Source organism: Tachysurus fulvidraco, chromosome 4 (genome assembly GCF_022655615.1).
Source record: "Tachysurus fulvidraco isolate hzauxx_2018 chromosome 4, HZAU_PFXX_2.0, whole genome shotgun sequence".
In the NCBI taxonomy this organism is placed as follows: Eukaryota; Metazoa; Chordata; class Actinopteri; order Siluriformes; family Bagridae; genus Tachysurus; species Tachysurus fulvidraco.
This window is the reverse complement of record NC_062521.1, coordinates 5,978,915-5,997,628: the sequence shown is the minus strand read 5'-3', so window position 1 is coordinate 5,997,628 and position 18,714 is coordinate 5,978,915. Positions and strand designations below refer to the sequence as shown.

General features: G+C 35.2%; 1 protein-coding gene across 1 annotated transcript; it reads right to left on the bottom strand.

Moving 5' to 3' along the window:
• Nucleotides 1–15,271: 15,271 nt before the first annotated feature.
• Nucleotides 15,272–18,559, bottom strand: LOC113655381 (otoraplin). Its single transcript, XM_027165891.2, has 5 exons — nt 18,409–18,559; nt 16,783–16,963; nt 16,526–16,665; nt 15,539–15,649; nt 15,272–15,456 (listed from the first exon to the last, which is right to left on the bottom strand). The coding sequence occupies exons 2-5, from the start codon at nt 16,907–16,909 to the stop codon at nt 15,433–15,435; spliced, it is 402 nt and encodes a 133-aa protein (XP_027021692.1). The 5' UTR covers nt 16,910–16,963; nt 18,409–18,559; the 3' UTR covers nt 15,272–15,432.
• Between the last annotated feature and the right edge of the window lie 155 nt (nt 18,560–18,714).

Genomic DNA, 18,714 nt, shown 5'->3' with positions numbered 1-18,714 from the left:
TAATTTAAACCATAAAAAATTAATTAAGCTGTCATTAACGACCTAATAATAATAATAATAATAATAATAATAATAATAATAATAATAATAATAATAATAATAATAATAATAATAATGGGAAGAAGAAAAACCCCAACTTTTTTGTTTCACTTTGCCAGACCGCAATGGCCACACTAAATTTTATGGCCATAGCATATATAGTAATTGGTATCTATTAAAAGTCAGTGACAGCTGTTCATTGAGCCAACAGCAAGGCAGGCAGAACATTACAAAATAGACAAATAAAATGTGAGTATATTAGTTTCTTATTAGTCTAAATGTCTACTATTTGTTTTGATTTGGGGGAGTTACACATTCTACATATTATAATACCAAGAGAGAGAGAGAGAGAGAGAGAGAGAGAGAGAGAGAGAGAGAGAGAGAGAGAGAGAGAGAGAGAGAGAGAGAGAGAGAGAGAGAGTGAGTTGTTACATTGTTCTTCGTTACAAGTTTACCAAGAAAGCATGAGTGAGAAAAGGGGAGATGAATAATCAGACTAATTCCTTCCTCTCACTTTAAAGCTCATTCCAAACTGAGCACTTAGTGTGCCTTAATGAATGAGCCATCAATGTAAGTCGACAGCTGAAAGTGAAGAAAGAGCACAATTTGCCGTCGGCTGAAGTTGTTTCAGAAAACAAATAGAAGGGGAAGAATGAATGGCAATCCAAATCAGAGAGAATTACCTTGATGAAGTTACAAATGCATGTGTACACTCCAGCCAACTGGATTTGAGTCTGCACCAATGTTTAAGATGCCAGGCTAGTGGAAATAACAACCAGTGTGTAAAACATTGAGGGTTAGTCTACATAAAATGGGTAGATATCAGCCCATTGTACAATGTGGCATTAAATATTAGGTATTAGATTTTTAACACTCCCACCAGTCATCACTGCCTATATAACTTACATGTACTGTAATTAGGCAACTTGTTGCAGGTTCAGAATAAAACAGCAAGAGGCAGAAAAAGCAGCAAACTGAAATTAATCAACATTGGCCTGCAATTAATATTCCTACCATTACAATATAATAAATACAACCCACATTGCAAAAAGCTCATTGACTAAATTGCACTATTGCTGCTACGAAACAATCTTTTCGAAACACTTAATGGCATAAATTAACCAGAACTTTAAAGTTAAAATGAATGAATGAATAAAATCTCCTCTGCACATATATTATAGGCACACTGGCTCTGTGACTCACCAAAAAATATGATTTCAATTCTGTAGCCTGAGGATAGACACAGTTTTCACACAGATGATCAGAAATGATAAACTCTTTGGCCCAAGTGTACCAAATCCAGATGTTAATGTGGTTTTAGTGAGTCATGTTTCCTGTTATTTTTGAAAGAACACTGGTGCGCATGCAATACATGCTTTTAAGTGTTTACAGAATATCTTAATCCTGCTATTGTAACTCAAAGTAATTCTTGTCCATTCTTAACAAAAATGCAACAGCTTTTTCACTCAGATTATTATTCTTTTGTCTGATTATTGCCTTAATTACTGGATTTCTTTCCGTGTGTAAACATAACAGCCAAGGAAATAGCAATGCAGCATCTAATCTAGCACAGCAGCAATATGACACTCAGGAGCTGCCAAACTCTATTAAAACACTCACAGAGCAATTGGTGAATCTGCAAAAAAGCTGATGCAGTTTTGAGACACTGCATGCCCACTTCTCATAAATCTCACCCTGAGCATTATATCGAGGTCCAAAGAAGTGCCAAAAAGGAGGGAGTGGAGAAAGATGACTGGGAATGTAATATTGTAGGATTGGTGCCTTTCCCAGTACCCTTTTATTCTAATGGATAACACAAGAAGTCTGCTTTAAGCTTCCAGCCATTTATACCAATGAATATTATAAGCATAACGCAGAGATTTTCATGTGGTTGTAACTGGCTGCAGCAACTGATGCATGTAAGTTCTATGAAGTTTTTGATAGATATAGAAAGAACCAACAGAGTGTGGATGAATTTCATGCTTATAGCAATATATAGAATAGTGTAATTTCTTTTCGTGCCAAACTACCATGGTGCCAGACTAGATAAAGTCATGCTACTGGACCATACTACCTTTTGGGTAAAAAAGATGTCATTGCATATATTTAAGTCTAGGTCTATCTCATGGCTGTAGTCAGTGCTGGGTTAAGTATGTGTAGTAACACACATCTTTTTTTAGGTGATAAAAAAAGCCATACAACCCATGCTGCTTGGACAGTTTTATTATCTTAGAATTAGCCAAAGGCAAAAGAACCTTTGTTTCATGCATGCATGAGGCAGCTTGATCTTGAGTCGAGTTTTATGGCATTGGTACTGTTCAACTGACAGACTGTTATAATCAGAAATTAATGGGCACTCAAAAAACAATGGAATGTAATTCAGGGAAAATTTGGAATACAATTATGTACTACACATGAGTTATGACAGCTCAAAATTTCTATTGATTGGTTTGCTGGATTAAGTTGCTAAAAAGTGCTAAATATTATGATTGAAAACCATGCTGTTAACTAAATTCAGATCATTTTGATGACAAATTAAGATATGTTAAATTGTGTTTCCTGAGACTATCTGCTGCCCTATGCCCCCTTTACAGTGAACAAAATAACCCAGACATCTACTTCACTCTCTTCATTCAAGTTGTTCTGTTCCTGGAGAGAGATTGAGAGCAGCAGCCCTTTTAGTACTACTGTGTGACTGAATATGAGCAGAAATGCAATGTCAAAAAAAGAAAACTGGCTCTATTGTTCAGCAACATATGCTCTGAAGTCTGGACCCCACTGAATGCAGAGAAGAAGAATTGCTGGCCCACTTGAGAACGTTTCTCTAGCTGCTGTATTGAGCATGAATGCCATCTACCACATAAGTAAGAAAGCTTTTGTTAGTCCTGCTCGCTGTAGAGACCTTACCAAAGATTTCCTTTAAAAGCTCCAGAAAAATAAAAGATTTATGAAGTTTGAAGTTTAATAGTGCATAAGAAGATTTCATTCCAAAATTGGAATGTACACCTGCACATTCATTGACATATCCAATAAGCCTATCACAGGGCAGCACAATGAATAAAATGTGATCTCCCATGGCATGACTGCTGAGATCAAATGGGCTGGTTTGAGTATTTCAGAAGCTGCCGATCTCTAAAATGTTAACAGAATGGGACAAAAAAGTGGTGGTCCACCAAGTGGTGCTTCTGTGGCTAACTCAAATAGTAGCAGAAAAGTAACACAGAATGCACGACTCATCATTGATTGGTAAAATTTTATTTTTGCATTGTTTTTATTAAAGTTCCACATCAGATGCGTTTCCCTGTTTTATGACTGTACAATGCTGTTGTTTCACAAAAGCAGAAATCCTTTGAATGAATTGTACTCATTGTGATTGGCATTGACCTTTTTCTGCTTGTTAAAATAGATTTCATGAAGGATATTACAAGCTGTCTGTATTGTTAGCGATACGCTAGGCTACCTGGATTTTGGCATTTTCATTTTGTTGCTGACAGGCAAACATAACCATGCTATTAAATGCTCAATGAGCCGCTGCATGGAGTCGCTGGATGGCGTTTCTTTACTGCCATACACCTAGAAAATAACAACACTATTATTTTGCATGCTTGTATCTCTTAAAAAGAACTGCCATTTTTATCTCAATGGGTTTCGTTATGTCTTATATATATCACTTTTATTTATGATGAACATAATCTTTTATGTGATTATACATCCTGTTAATATTTATTATTGTTTTATGTTGGGTTTAGGCACAACATTGGCAGGATCAATTTTCTCTGCTTTCTTTTCCTTTCTACTGCTGATATTTTAGCCATCGGTTATTTAAGCTTAGCGCTGCATGTTTTGTGCTGTATTCAGCACTGAATTGCAGCATTTGCACAGAATATAATGGGCTGTATAATGAACATTGGATTTTATTTTAACCTTGTTAAATCTTCATGGTAATCGATCAGTGATCAATGATTGAAGCCATAAAAATGTGTTTTATCCCCAGACATTATTTATTCCCTCTAACATAGGTCAAGCAAAGGTGGCAGCTTTAACTGACTTCATGGAACTGTAATAGTAATAAGAGGCTAAGTGACTTGAATGTAAGTGATAAATTTAATCAATGATATTATTTATATAGCATGTAGGAAATCAATTGCCACAGCTCGTATTGTATTATTTTTGCCTAAACAAATTTAGTTGGTTCTAGTTTGGTGGATAGCTGACACATATGTTCAGAGTACTTGTCATGCCATTTAAGCAGGCCGATGACAGCATATTTCCACAAACACCTTTTAACAATGTAGGATAACCGTGTCAAAAAACCAAGGAGAATCGAGTAACCTTTACTTGAGTACAAACACATGGGTCGTGATTGACGACAGTCTCACGCAAATCCTGCAAATTAGCTGGCAGATTAGATGTGGTCCTGAGGCTTTTTTCCATCTCAAAACAGCATTAGCACTAATGGTAATGATACAACTGTGTACTCTGTGCTTATACACTGTACACAGAGCTTTACAAAAGCAACACCTAACCAAGGAGAACACACTCCGTTAGAAAAGCAAACAGATTTTTTAGTCACTCTGCAATGGTGAAGTGTGTGATATGCTGGTTATTTGATCAGCTCTTACCAGCATTTCCAGAAGGAACAAAAAGGGAAATGGATAAATACAATGTGTAATATTGTTGGACTCTTCAAAATCACCCAATTGATTGATAGAAAGAATTCTACAGTAATAAATGTTCTAATTATATTATACATGCATAGTAATGCTTTATTGCAGTTTTTATGAATTTTGTTTTCATATTTTCAATACATATGATTTTAATGAAGCTAAACTTTAACATATATTCACTAATGTTAACATCTGTATATTAAATGACAGTCGTTTTTTCCAGTCTGTGTGGCACTTTCTAAAGTGGCAGACTGTGTATACTTTTGACTTTTGAAAACAACAGTAATTCTAAAGCCATCTGAGACAAAAAAGTCTTAACAGGGAGGTGTGAAACTGCCAAGATGATCTCTGACAGATTAATGGTCTCCTGCCTGCACAGCATACTGCTTTTGCATGCTGACTGTGACTTTATAAAAGAAGATTTTCCGAAAAATAATATCTGAACTTCCTTCATCTAGTTCTTTCAACAAGCATCTAAATAAACATACACAACACTGAATTAGATTAGTTTATTGCTTTAGTATGCAGGAGGTAAGAGCAGATTTTGTTCATGATACAACTTACTATTGCAGGTATAATAGTTTCTAGGTGCTGGTAATAGCAGTATTACACTTTAACCATACAGCAGGTTACAGAAGCTAGATAACAGCATTGATTAATTTTGCTGATCATATACTGTAAGTGAAATCTGTGGACAAATTAGATACAAATGCTCGTTTAAATAACTTATGCACAAGTTATAGTTATAATGATATTGTATATATGCTTAATTATATAATATAAAATAAAATATTATTTTGTTATCTGTCCCTCATATGAAATTATAAAGTATTTCATCAGAATGAAAAATGTAGCTGTGAATGAACACAAAGATCCAAATGAACATTTGTTGAAAAGCTGATATATATGTTGGATTTCAGTCTCATGTAGCCTGGTGGATAAACTGCTGCTTTACATTATCATTAAATTTATGCTACTAGGGAGAAAAAGCAATAGAAAATGATGAATTAACAGTCCCTGAAATGCCCCAGGCTAGTTAACTGCTAGTTGAGTGCTTTTTTTATTGTTTTTTTTTCCAAAAAAAATCACATTTCCTTATGAACTAATTACAAGTAATTATTTATTTATTTATTTATTTATTTATTTATTTATTGTAAAAAGAAAAACTATTTGCCACGCTTTTGGCATGTTATCTTCCACTATTATTGATAGTGGTATTAAAATGAGAAAGGAGAGTGATGAAGGATGAGGAGCTGAAAATCTAATTTCAACTGATTCAAACTCTGTTTGCTCCCTCCAGGGGTCGATAATAACAGAGCATGGTTCAATAATCTCCTTAGACCATTTCCTTAATCAAACAGGCCTCCGATAAACAATAGCCCCAAAGGCTTTCATTTCAGTCAAAAATAAGCAGGGTTAGTCACAGCCAGGGCTATAAAAATGAATGACAAAAAAAGTGCCTGGATTTTTGAACAAAATTGCTCGCTTCTATGAGAGGGTAAGCAAAAAAGTTCAATCAATAAACATGCTATTAAGCTTAACAAACCTGACTAATCCATAAACTTCATGCTGACTTTGTAAATTAAAAAACAGAGCACTGGAGAAACTGTTTACTTATTTATCTGACTGTGTGTGTGTGTGTGTGTGTGTGTGTGTGTGTGTGTGTGTGTGTGTGTGTGTGTGTGTGTGTGTGTGTGTGTGTGTGTGTGTGGTGTGTGCGTACTAACCCTCTGTACTAATCTCTGTACTAACCCAGTGTACCTGTCACTATGATGGTACTAGATCACACTGTGGCAGGTGTGTGAATTTGCTTATTCATCCCGCAGTTTTTCCAGTAGGTCTTTTTGCTCTAATTGCTTCTCTCCAAGAAGGCGCAAAATCAGAATTTAAATATCGCTCACAGCCGTGAAGACACAAGTTCTGCCAAGTCTCTTGATTGCTTCACTTACCCTTGTTTCTCTTGCTATGGGTAATTGGTTGTCATGACAAACATACATTCAGCAAAGACTGAGCAAAATTAACAAATCCACCATGGCAAAAGGGGGATTTAGAGGACAGCAGTGGAGCAATCACCAGCTCATTGAGATGTAGCACATCCTGGAACTGTTTCTGCCATGAAACGTGGTGTAGTTTCATGTATGTAGGCGCTCACCTTTTGATTGAATGAATAGTGAGCTGAGCTGAGCTCTGGTGCTATAATTTGATGGAAATGAAAATCACAGAGTGCCATAATGGTGATAATAACAATGTTGATGTAATACAGATTTTCAGTGCTTTATAGAGACATTATTTCATTTTAAAGCTGTATAATGCAGTGCTTCAGGGTATGTGTTTGATATCTTGATATCATTTTGATGCCAAGCTGACAATCAAAGAGCACTGACTATAATTATAGTTAGTTAATTTAAGCCCTTAATTCAGAAACAGACTGATCACAGCCACCCTAAAAAATGTTTATTATATATCAGTGTTGAGAACTAAACTGAATGGTATCAATACAACACACCCTAGTTTTATACACGCAGGTTATGATAGTAATGATAATAAGCCAGATAACTACTAATAAATAAACTATGAAAATAACCGGAACCAATAAATACTATGAAAAAAAGCTACACAAAACTTTAACAGCACTTCTACTGTCTCCTGCCTGCTACACTTTTAGTTAGTACTCTTCCTTAATGATAAACATCCCACACAGTTTCGTGTGGAACCTGGAGCCCAGATCTCAGGGGACAAGGCAAGGAGTCACCATTGACAGAATGGCGACTCATCCATATATCTGTGTCATAAAATTTTATTAAATACAAATGACCTTTGAAGACCAAGCTGTTTTTTTACTGCCATTGCTGACAAACTTTGTTCTAATAAGCTAATATTGCAAAAGGACCATAATATGATGACAATGGAAGGTATTTTGTAAGCATTTTGTGCATTTAGAGGTCTGCAAACCTGTGAGTCCCCTTTGTGCTGAAAAGGGAGTCCACTTTGAGGTTTTAATGTCCGTAACGTTTTTTTTGTCCCATGTCTCATTCCACTCTTTGAGAGCACAATTAGATGTAAATATTTGATATTTAGTATTGCATATCAAAAGGTGGATCTTCATTTTGGTTACATTTTTATTTCACCCCTTACCACAAAATCATATAACACTAGATGGTTAGATGCTATATTTAATCTGCCAATTAAGATTGTGTTATATGCAGCTATAGGTTAATTAATAGATAATGCTGAGCTAAAGGCTTTGACAGTAGGGACTGCGGCAGTGAGACATAAAACTTTAATGGCCCATGTAGCCTGTCTGGCAGAAAGCACCCTACTGTTGAACACTCTGGTGAAAAAGGCTACGTGACCTCGCTCAACACGACCATGTCATCATTAGCACAATGGACAACGTTTTTCAGAGCAGCCATTACCAGGCTAGAGTGCTGTTCAGAACCTCTAACTCTGCTCAACATCCTGCCAGAGATGGAGGACAGCTCAGACAGAATTGCAAACCAAACTTAAATATTTTTTGACTAAAGTTTGTTGTTTGCACTAATACAAATTCGCTTATTTTTTTTTTATTGTAAAAAAAAATAGGCTGCCCACTTCACAAACTGTACTTTATGATGTGAGCTGCATGGGTTCAGTATAAAATCTTAGTTATAGTACAATCACCATGACTCACCAGCAACATCCATTAGTTTTAAGAGACTTTAGGTCATACAATGATGTCAGTGGAATGTGGACAAATTATTATCAAGCAATTATGTTTGGGCAAAAATACTCAGAATCAAGTAATTCCATGAAGTAGGGTGACTCACTTGAAATTTCGACTAGTAAATAACCTGAAAATTGACTACATAAAGCTATTATAGATGTATGGAATATTTCTCTAAGCCACCAAAAAATGTAAAGCTTATACACTGATGTACATTTACTTTTACATGTACAGCATTTGGCACTTGATGTACATGATATGACCATGTTTTATCATCTAATGTTAAGACAAAAACTTTAATTATTGAAAATGCAATGCTGTTATAGCGATTATATTTAACAGTTTCACTGTTCAGAAGATGGTGCTTCAATTTTGAGCCATAATGTGGAGTTTAGCTGGAAACATGGAAAGCGGAGAACTGCCCGTGGTCAGGTGATCGGCAAAGAGTATAAATTAGATCAATAAAAAATACAGAAAAGGAAACAATGACGATCACTATCAAATGCATGCAATATATAAAACCATTACCTGGCACTGGCAATTTATATGATCACAAAAGAAAAAAATACTTGTAAATTTATCCTTTTGCAAATATCCCTGGAAAATATAAAGCTGCATATTCAAGGAATTATTAAGACCATGAGTTTTCTGAATGCACGTGAAAGCTCACGTGTAGAAGTGCTTGTGAAAAATAACATCCTTTCCTTGACAACAGCTGTGTTTTGTATTGCATGTATGGGTAGTGTGGGTCCTCCATTACCTGTTTCTGCCCCATTTCACAGAAGAGAGAAAAGCAAAGGCTGTGTTGCATGCAGGATCTGAAGCCCAGTTCCTGTGATATAAAAGTGATAAATAAAAACTCTATCTATAGTTTAGTACTATTAGTGGATACTGCTACTTCAATTCACAATCATCTATAAATATGTAACCTATTCTTTTACCCACTGGTTTGTGATTTTTGTGAAAATATCAACTCACCATTACTCACCAAGGCTTAAATTAAATGTATTATTTATTACAGATTACTCACTTGAATTGAATAGGTTTAATCCAAACCTCAATCAAACACAAACAGCTATATAAATTACATAGTTGGCTTCAATAAATAGCTAGAATATTATCGAACACTTACAGGTAAATATTTGTGCACTATAATAAGAGACCTATTTAAATATTTTGGTGATGTTCATACAATACATCTCTGAGTATGGTGGCCCATGGCTGCATTAGGTTTAAGAATTGTTCCTCTAACCCACAAACATTCAAGCATGCTTACATCTCAGATGTCACTTATGGGCCATAAATGATATGACACTGAAGCATGAAAATAAATCACTGCCCCTGCTGACTTTTTTCATTGTCTTCATATACATTGTTCACAATATATTAAACTTGACAAATGACCAAATATGTGCAAATTTCTTTAAAAAATAAAAACTTTTATATACATTTTCTTCTCAAATCTGAATACGGCCCATATTGTGTTTTTTTTGTTTTGTTTTTTTCAACACAGACAGTAACTTTACCTTTTTAATGAAAAGACCCTGGAACTGTTGTATTATAATTAATTATATAAACCAGCTTAAGAGAAAGTGGAAGCCTGGGTTTCCCTTTTGATTTCCTTTCAAGGTTTCATCCCTAAGCTGTCTTTAACTTTGCTGCCTTTGAATCGCTGAATAGTCAGCTAAACATGGATTTCTGTAAAGAAAAAAGAAAATGTCCTTTGTGATTTTGCTGTGAAAAGCTCTATAAAATATAATTGGATTTAACTGAATTGAAGGTGGGCAATGACACTTTCATGCTGTGTTGTTTAAATGTTAACTGCATATCTCACTTTTTAGCATGTTAAATTATGAACACTTGCAACAGACCTCTTGCTATGCTACAGTGCAATGCGTATTGCAAATCCAATTGTATTTAAGGCTTGGGAGCTTGATTCTGATTCTGGCTTGATTCTGTTCACTTAGGCAAGAAATGATGTAGTGAAATATAGAAAAAGTGAGGCAAGGTATCATGTAATCTGTTCTTGCTTTGGTATTTGGAAGGTACAGAAAACTGTGTGTGCCTGTGTGTGTGTGTGTGTGTGTGTGTGTGTGTGTGTGTGTGTGTGTGTGTGTGTGTGTGTGTGTGTGTGTGTGTGTGTGTGTGTGTGTGTGTGCTCTAGCTAAACAATAGAAAATCCAATATGAGGCAAGCCTCTATCTATTGATCTGTTGGCTGAGGCATTAGTCTGACCATGTTCGCTGTGACCATAGCTGGAATAAAGAATATTGCCTTTTCTGACCACTGCCATGGAACTCATCACACGATTGCAGATAATGATCACCGCTCTGAACAAGGTCACCACATTGGGACCAGATACTCTGCTCACAGTGTTCCATTGAGATGATATTTTTTTAACCTGGAATGACCATTAAGTTCCGCAGAATCAGTACGAGCCTATTTTTGGCACTGTAATTATGAATACTTACGAATGGTAAGTGTGTCCTTTAATAAATCAATTATATTCTGGTTCATGAACAGCACACCAAGATGAGTGGATATGAGCAGTGGAAATATATTTGCATAAATCTGCATATTTGGTTTTATGGATTTATATATAGGGCCACATTAAATATGTTCCAGTAAATGCAGGAAAACTAAATTACAAAGTATAGAAGATGGGAATACAGTACACACATTGCCTGAGTCCTGGTTTTGATGCATGAAGGTCGATAGCCAATTAAGACTGGAATTTTATTGTAATAGCATTGCTCAAAAGAGTAATGCTATTAAGTAAAGAGTGGTTGTGACACTAACGAAAGGCTGAGACGCTTCTTGTTCTAGTATCTTGTTCTAGTACTGTTGCAACATATAATACAAGATGATTACCTTTAATATTTCTATGCAGTGTTGAACGTCTAAGTCAAACACGTTGGTCAATGATGATCAGCCAAACAGTGATGGATACTTTCTGATTAAGCCAGAATTGATTTTATTTGTGTTCCTCTCAGATGGGAACTCCAAAGGCCATAGGGCCACAGCTGTGCTCTGTGTCCACACACATGCACACACATACGCACACTCTGCAGTCTAGCCCTCTCCCTCTGTCACTCTGCTGCACACAACAGACCCTTCAGTATCCATAGCAACGGTCCAATGCTGATGCTGTCTAAGTGATGATCGACTTTGGGTCCAGGGAGTCGAAGCGTGCTGTGAAGGGATATTGGAGAAATAAAGTATGATACACACACATCAGAGAGCTCAGAGACAGCTAGTTCCAGCTTTTGTGTTGAAAGGAAAGGTTATTTAAAATGCATAGCAAAAAAAATTTACGTGATTTCAACAACAACAAAAAAAAAGCTTATTGTTTATTGTATTGTGGTAACTGGAGGAGGGAGCAGCCATAACTGTATGCGTATGAAAATAATAAAATGTGCAATTCAATCTCCCTGAATTAATTGTAAAATGTCGGCTTTATGTCAGATATCCACTACATACTAAACCCACTACCTCCCTCCAGAGTCCACTGCACATAAATTTTAACTGGTCCACAAAGACTTAGGGTTGAATATACTATTATTCAACTAAGGGGATTTATTCTGAAGCTGACGTACACTGTTTACTTGTAAAATGTTCAAAATGATTTGGTCTCAGAATACCGGAATATAGTTTTTGTGTTTATAATAGTGTTAACAATGACAGAGAGAACATTAGAATTCATGAGAATAAAAGAAGTACTAGGATTGCTATAGTTGTAATAGGATACAGTATAATCAGTATGAATACAATATAATACTCTACTCAGAAACTAAATCAGGAATGGATTAGTAAGTGCTGTAAAGGGTAGTAAATCAATGTATAGACCCTAGACAACTAAACACAAGCATAACAGAATGCATCTATTAATACACAAGTCTAACCTTAGGTGGCTGGCTTCTTACTTGTTTTCTTCCTCATTAACTTATCCACCAAATCTGATTCAGGTGTGGCAGCATGTTACGTGTTCTCTGACTTATTTTACTTCATTTTTTAATCCTACTCATTAAGGAAAATTAACATGCAGTTCAGAGAGCATACAGTTCTCCCTAACTCTATATAACAAACCCAAATTGCCAACCTTGACATTAAGTGTCCTGCCTTCTTCCACATCAAATCTATATTTGTCAGCTGCCCCGTTATGACCTGAAGGACTGAAGCACTCATACAGAACCTCACTGTTTTCCTATACTCTGCATGTACAGTAACAATAATACTGACTTGACTTGTGGTATAATACAAGCAGATTGTTGTCAGGGAAACTACCGCATGTCGACTTTTTCATATATTTCATGCTCATATATTTTTATCACTCTTGCTGATCTGGTATATAAAAAAACAAGTTTTAATATCTTCAAGTGCTTAAACAAATATCTCTAAAAATGAACTAAAACGATATTATCAGTTCCATCGCTTTTCAAATTACTTGTACTGGATATTGGACGTCCTTCATTCATGAACATCGAGTAATTGAAATCTTCTTAAATGAAACAGGAAATGTTTAAACCTTTAAACTCTTAAGCCCTGACCAATCGAACCAGACATTCATTAGTTTCAGTAAATGAACAGCTTTTAGTGACTGAGTCATCAGTTACTGAATATATGTTTTAAACAAATAACTGGAGAATAAGTTGGGACTGTAAAAGGGCAAACAGTATTTGTGTCTGAGATAAAGATCTTTCATGTAATGAAGATTATTAGAACACTGGGCTGTTCTTAGATCTAATGGTGATGTTTGTTTTTTCGTGACAGTGCGTTATATGTTGCTGTATCTATAATATAGGTAGTATATGCATCCACCTCATACTCTTGCGAGGTCATTAAGTAATAATAAACCAATGTACAATAATGTTATAAAGTTTTCTTTTTGGAGACATTTTTATATCACATTTATACATTTATTGAAGGAGTCTCCAGTGTCAGTCCGTTGTAAGAGTAAGTTTGACTGTGTGTGTGTGTGTGTGTGTGTGTGTGTGTGTGTGTGTGTGTGTGTGTGTGTGTGTGTGTGTGTGTGTGTGTGTGTGTGTGTGTGTGTGTGTGTGTGTGTGCGCGTGCATGCATGCATGCGTGCGTGTGTGTGTGTGATTTTCTTGATGGGAAAGCAATCCCATGTTTAATAAGATAATTCTTTAGGTTTGACTTATCACCTGCCTTCAGAGTTACTAAGATAAAGCACATGTTTCAGTGGGATTTGTTCTCATCTACTTTTATGACATACAGCCTGAATCTTTACACTCTGACACTTTCATATTTCCATATTTTTCTTTTTTAATCTGCTAGAATTGGAAATAGAAACAAAGTTTACCCTACCGACTCCAGTTTGACTTTTTATTCAATCGAACTGGAACTTAAAGCTGGATTATCTTGAATATCTGCTGAACATAATTTCCCAAAGCACAATTTTCTAGCTTCACTAGCACTCTGTCAAATGTCTTCTGCAACTTCACTCTGTCTGTGATCTTCATAAGTAATTTGTATTCCTTCAAGGTCAGCCCTTGGTACCAGATGGAGCACTAACACACTTCCCTGCAGCTCCCCTCCCTCAATATATGGGACATGATCTCTGGCCAGACCTTCCCCCATCCACTTTCAACCAAATGTTTCATAAGCTGCCTTTTTCCTTGTGTTCAATGGTGTTTTTAATTTGACCAGATTCCTACTGGGTTAGTATCAGATAGGAATTCATTTCTGTTGGCTTTTAAGTAACAGTCATTTACATTTACATCATTGTACAACCGATTTTAAAAACAAAAAATATGTTAAGTATTGCATAGCACCCACTTTTAGTCTGTGTGCCATTTTTTGTATTGTTTTGAAAGAGCAATTATTATTATTATTATTATTATTATTATTATTGTTGTTGTTGTTGTTGTTGTTGTTGTTGTGGTTGTTGTTATTATTGTTGTTGTTGATGATATTGTGGTTATTATTATTATTGTTGTTGTTGTTGTTGTTATTATTATTATTATCATCATCACTATAATACTAAGATCAGTCTGTTTGATGTACCAAAACACATCCATACAGAGTAAGTTATTCCGAACAGGAGGTTTTTCTTTGGTGAGTGGTTAGATATGAAGCTTGTGGGTAAGATCAAGTTCTGAAACATGAACCACAAGAGACAAAGAAAGACATGCGGTGCAAAATGCATTCAAACAGTGAATGCACTGGAGTGATGTAACAGAAGTTGAGGAAATGTCACACATCATGAAAAAGCTGGCATTTCTACATCTGTGTGGTTCTCAGTGTTTTTAATTGTTACTTCTGAGTTTTTTTAAGCCTTCCAGTTTAGGCCACAACCACTACAAATTATGACTCAAATATTTGAAGCACTATAGATACAGGTGCAAATATTGTCATTGTGTTACACCTTTCACAATGTTAACTACAATACATCTACAAAGTTAAAATCACTTCTCGTGTTCATTTGCGTCCAGCTAGATTCATAAACACTCCATGTGGCACGGTAACATTAAGGTTTTTGCTTTGTACAAGATAATATTTCGATTATTTTCTACTCTGCTCCATTGACATCCAATCAGTGCTGTTGACATTTCACGTTCTTCAAAGACATAAAGATTTCAAAATAAGGTTAATCTTTCATCCATGGTAATAAGCAATTAACAGCTTGACACTGCAAAACAAAAGCACTATTCAACTATTCATGATGGCAAATTGAATTTAGTAATAACTACTAATAGTCATAGAGGTTGAGATATTAAAACTGTCAGGCTGAGTCTTTTTAGCACAAGGTCTCATTGTGTACAGGCAGGAAGCGAATACACATATTGTACACAGAGGAACACGCACTCAAAGAAATAGAAATGAGCAGTGGCATTCATGCTTTCTCATTTTTTATAGTGCTTTTTATTGTATAATATTTCAGGTAATGCTCCCCATCGTGTAGTTTAATCAGCTGATAACATTTTAAATGACACATGCTAGAAAAATACATAGAAGAAGAAAAAAACAGGATCCAGGATTTCATCAAACGTAGTCTCCTTTTCAAACGCAGAAGAAGTCCATCTTCTACATGAACACGTAAAATGAGAAGGTCATTACGGCATGACCTAATTTTCTTATTGCTATAATAGAGAAACAGCATACTCACTGTTGTGGCTATTTCAATGGTTTTCGTCATGAAAATCTGAGTCTCGTTAACATGGTTACTAGGGAAATAGCCAATGATACCCATCTGGTCCACATAGCGCTTACCATAAACCTGCAAAACAGAAGTGTTATGATTTCACAAACAATGTTCTTTAAGCAATGTTGAAATGTGAATTATTCACAGGCGAAAAGCAAATACAGCATGTGCACAGCAACATATCTCCTACTCAAATGTAAAGAGATACCTGGAGATTCAGCTCCTTCAAGAGCATTCTGTATACTATCATCACTCCGTTTATTAAGAACACCTGTGCACATGTATATTCAAGCAATTATCCAATCAGTCAATCATGTGCCAAGAAGGAAATGCACTTTCTGTCATGGCCATTTGTCTCACTAAATATGGTCTTGGTCATTAAAAGCAAATCCTACTTTTTGATATGAAGCAATTTCCTCTTCTAAAAAACACATATTGGCACTGCATTACTTCCCATAAACGTTTATTGAGGCGTTCTCTTTCAGCATGCTGTTCCCTGTTCATGGAAGATAGCACCCTAATGCAATCATATCTTAACACACTGCTTTATTCAAGACTCCAGAGTACCAACACAATGCTCCTACCCTCATTTTAATGCATTCTCTGTGTTTCACCTCACTGTTGTGGTCATATCAGTTTTTATTATTGCTATCTTGCATTTGTTTTGTTTTATTAAAGCTATCTCCCCAATTGTTAGACTTGTGGTAAACTTGTATTTCTGACAGATCAGTAACAGCTTTATATCAAGGTTTTCCAGCTCAATTGTAAGTCATTTTGAATTAACGTATTTGCAAAATGTAGAAAGAAGGAAAAGAAAGAAAAAAAAACATCTTTTAGGGAAGAAAATCCAAGTACAGAGATATATGAACAGATCATATAGTGGAGCCTGATACCTGGAGGGAAATGATTCAGAAACAACAACTGGGATGTTAGAATTACAGAGCTACTCACACTTCCAGACCAGAAGACTCCAGCACCATCTACTGGCTTTAGTTTAGAATACACATATATAATCTGGCCTTTCTTCAGGTTGATGAATCTACAGTCAGGAGCAATGAAGTCCTCAAGAGCTTGAGCTGCTGAGATTACATCTAGACAGGAATATACACAGCATACAAACTATATTTCATCCCATAGAGATGGTTTTCTAAAAGGCTAATCGTTAAATGAGGCACTTTTTTATGTCATTACATAAGACGTTCACTTACATGAGCAGTACTTGTCTGCACATATTTTTCGGTCAGCCAGTTTCTCCATAAATACAGCATTTGCCAGGTGAAACAAAGGCAATCCAAAGGAAAGAACAAGCAATAGAAGACAGTGCGATTTCTCCATTTTCAGGTCAGGTCCAGTTAGAAATTACTTCTGACTGCAGTTTATCCCTTCACACTGAAAGAGCAGAACAAACTTCCCTGGATCAGCCAACAAGCTGGGAGATTTTTGGAAGGAGGTGGCAGTGCTCTGTTTACTGAGCTAATATTTTTCTCATCTCTGTGAAATACTCTCTTGTTCATTCTGAATTTTATGACTTTTTAAAAAGGTCATTTATGCTGCTAACTTGAACTATGAAAAACTGTGAGATAAATATTGTGATTGTTTTGTTTAGTGATATAAGTGTATGTCTTTTACATTTTTATACAGAGACATGTGTTTTCCCAAGGTAATTGAGATAAAAGTGAATATCATGTTCTATTTATTTAACTGTTGTTAATCTGTGTTGTTAAGATGACAAAACAATTGCCGATATTGAAACTTTGGAAAAATGGGAGATTTTTTATTCTTTAATTTGATTTTTTTCTGTAGTTCCTTTCAATGCAAACTGTACACAACATATTTCTTAGTTGTAATTATAATATTTTCAGGTTTTGTTTTAGAAAAATATTCTTGACCACTCCAGTGACTTTGTTTAGCTAGTTTTTAACCCATACGTGCTTCCCAAAAGCTAATACTTTACACATTACAATGTCACATGACTTAAACTGTTTATAATACTATAATTAAATTAAATTACCACAGAAAAGGACCAGAATTTACATTTTAAGGACACAAACCAATTAACTTTTAGCTTAGTAAATTTTAAATTTAAGAATGAAAAAATGCTTGACATTTTAAATTTAAGTTGTACTTGACTATGTTCATTCTCCTTTACTTGAATAGTGTAAAAAGAAAAAAAAATATTTGCAGTGTTTCATTAAAATCACTCTTTTAGCAGATGCTTTTATCCAGTGTGACTTACAGAAGTGCATTATCTATGTGGACAACATATCATAATGATAGTGCAAACTTGCCTGAGTGTAAAGACATCTAAGACACTCCCAGAAACATGAGTCAGTGTTAATACATTATATAAAAGAAAGAAAGAAAGAAAGAAAGAAAGAAAGAAAGAAAGAAAGAAAGAAAGAAAGAAAGAAAGAAAGAAAGAAAATTTTAAAAAGAAAAATTAAAAAAACATGAATATTTTATAATTCATCCTTTGACTTGGGGAAGCTAATAAATAAAGATAAAACTTTATAAATGAATACAACTCTGTAAAAGATGGCATTATTATGTACACTCAGTAGTCTGGTATGTATGGTATGTACACTGTAGTATGTACACTGTATATGGTATGTACACTGGTATGTACTCTATACTTGTTGGTGCTGTTACGCAGGCACTTAGGTGTTTTCCTATTGTGTATAGATTAAGGCTAAGGTTCAAAATGAATGGTTGAACTTGGTAATCATACTTATTATATTCCCAGTAAATAATAGGTTAGTTTTACACTAAATAGATTAGAAAAAAACAGCTATATTCAACTATAAGAATATAGACATGAACTCCGTAACCCTCACCGAGGAAGCAGAAGGCGAGAGTGGCAAAGAGAACCTAGAGAGAAACTAAGAAGGGGAGCTCATTTGCTTCAGGAATTAGAGCCATACTAGAAGGGGTTTTTTTGATCGTCTTTTCTAATTTATATATATCAGAATCAGAATCAGAATCTAGTGGGTGAATAGTGTATAAGTGTGTGACTAGTGTGTGAATAGTATGTCACTAGTGTGTGACTAGTGTGTAAATAGTGTGTAATTGTGTGGATAGTGTGTAAATAGTGTGTAATTATGTGAATAGTGTGTAAGTGTGTGACTAGTGTGTGAATAGTA

Coding starts and splice junctions, on each gene's coding strand:
- LOC113655381 (XM_027165891.2), bottom strand. CDS start 16,909: ATGGAGAAATCGCACTGTCTTCTATTGCTTGTTCTTTCCTTTGGATTG. Junction 16,666..16,782: donor TGCAGACAAGTACTGCTCAT/GTAAGTGAACGT, acceptor ATTCCTGTCTAG/ATGTAATCTCAGCAGCTCAA. Junction 15,457..15,538: donor CCATTGAAATAGCCACAACA/GTGAGTATGCTG, acceptor GTGTTCATGTAG/AAGATGGACTTCTTCTGCGT.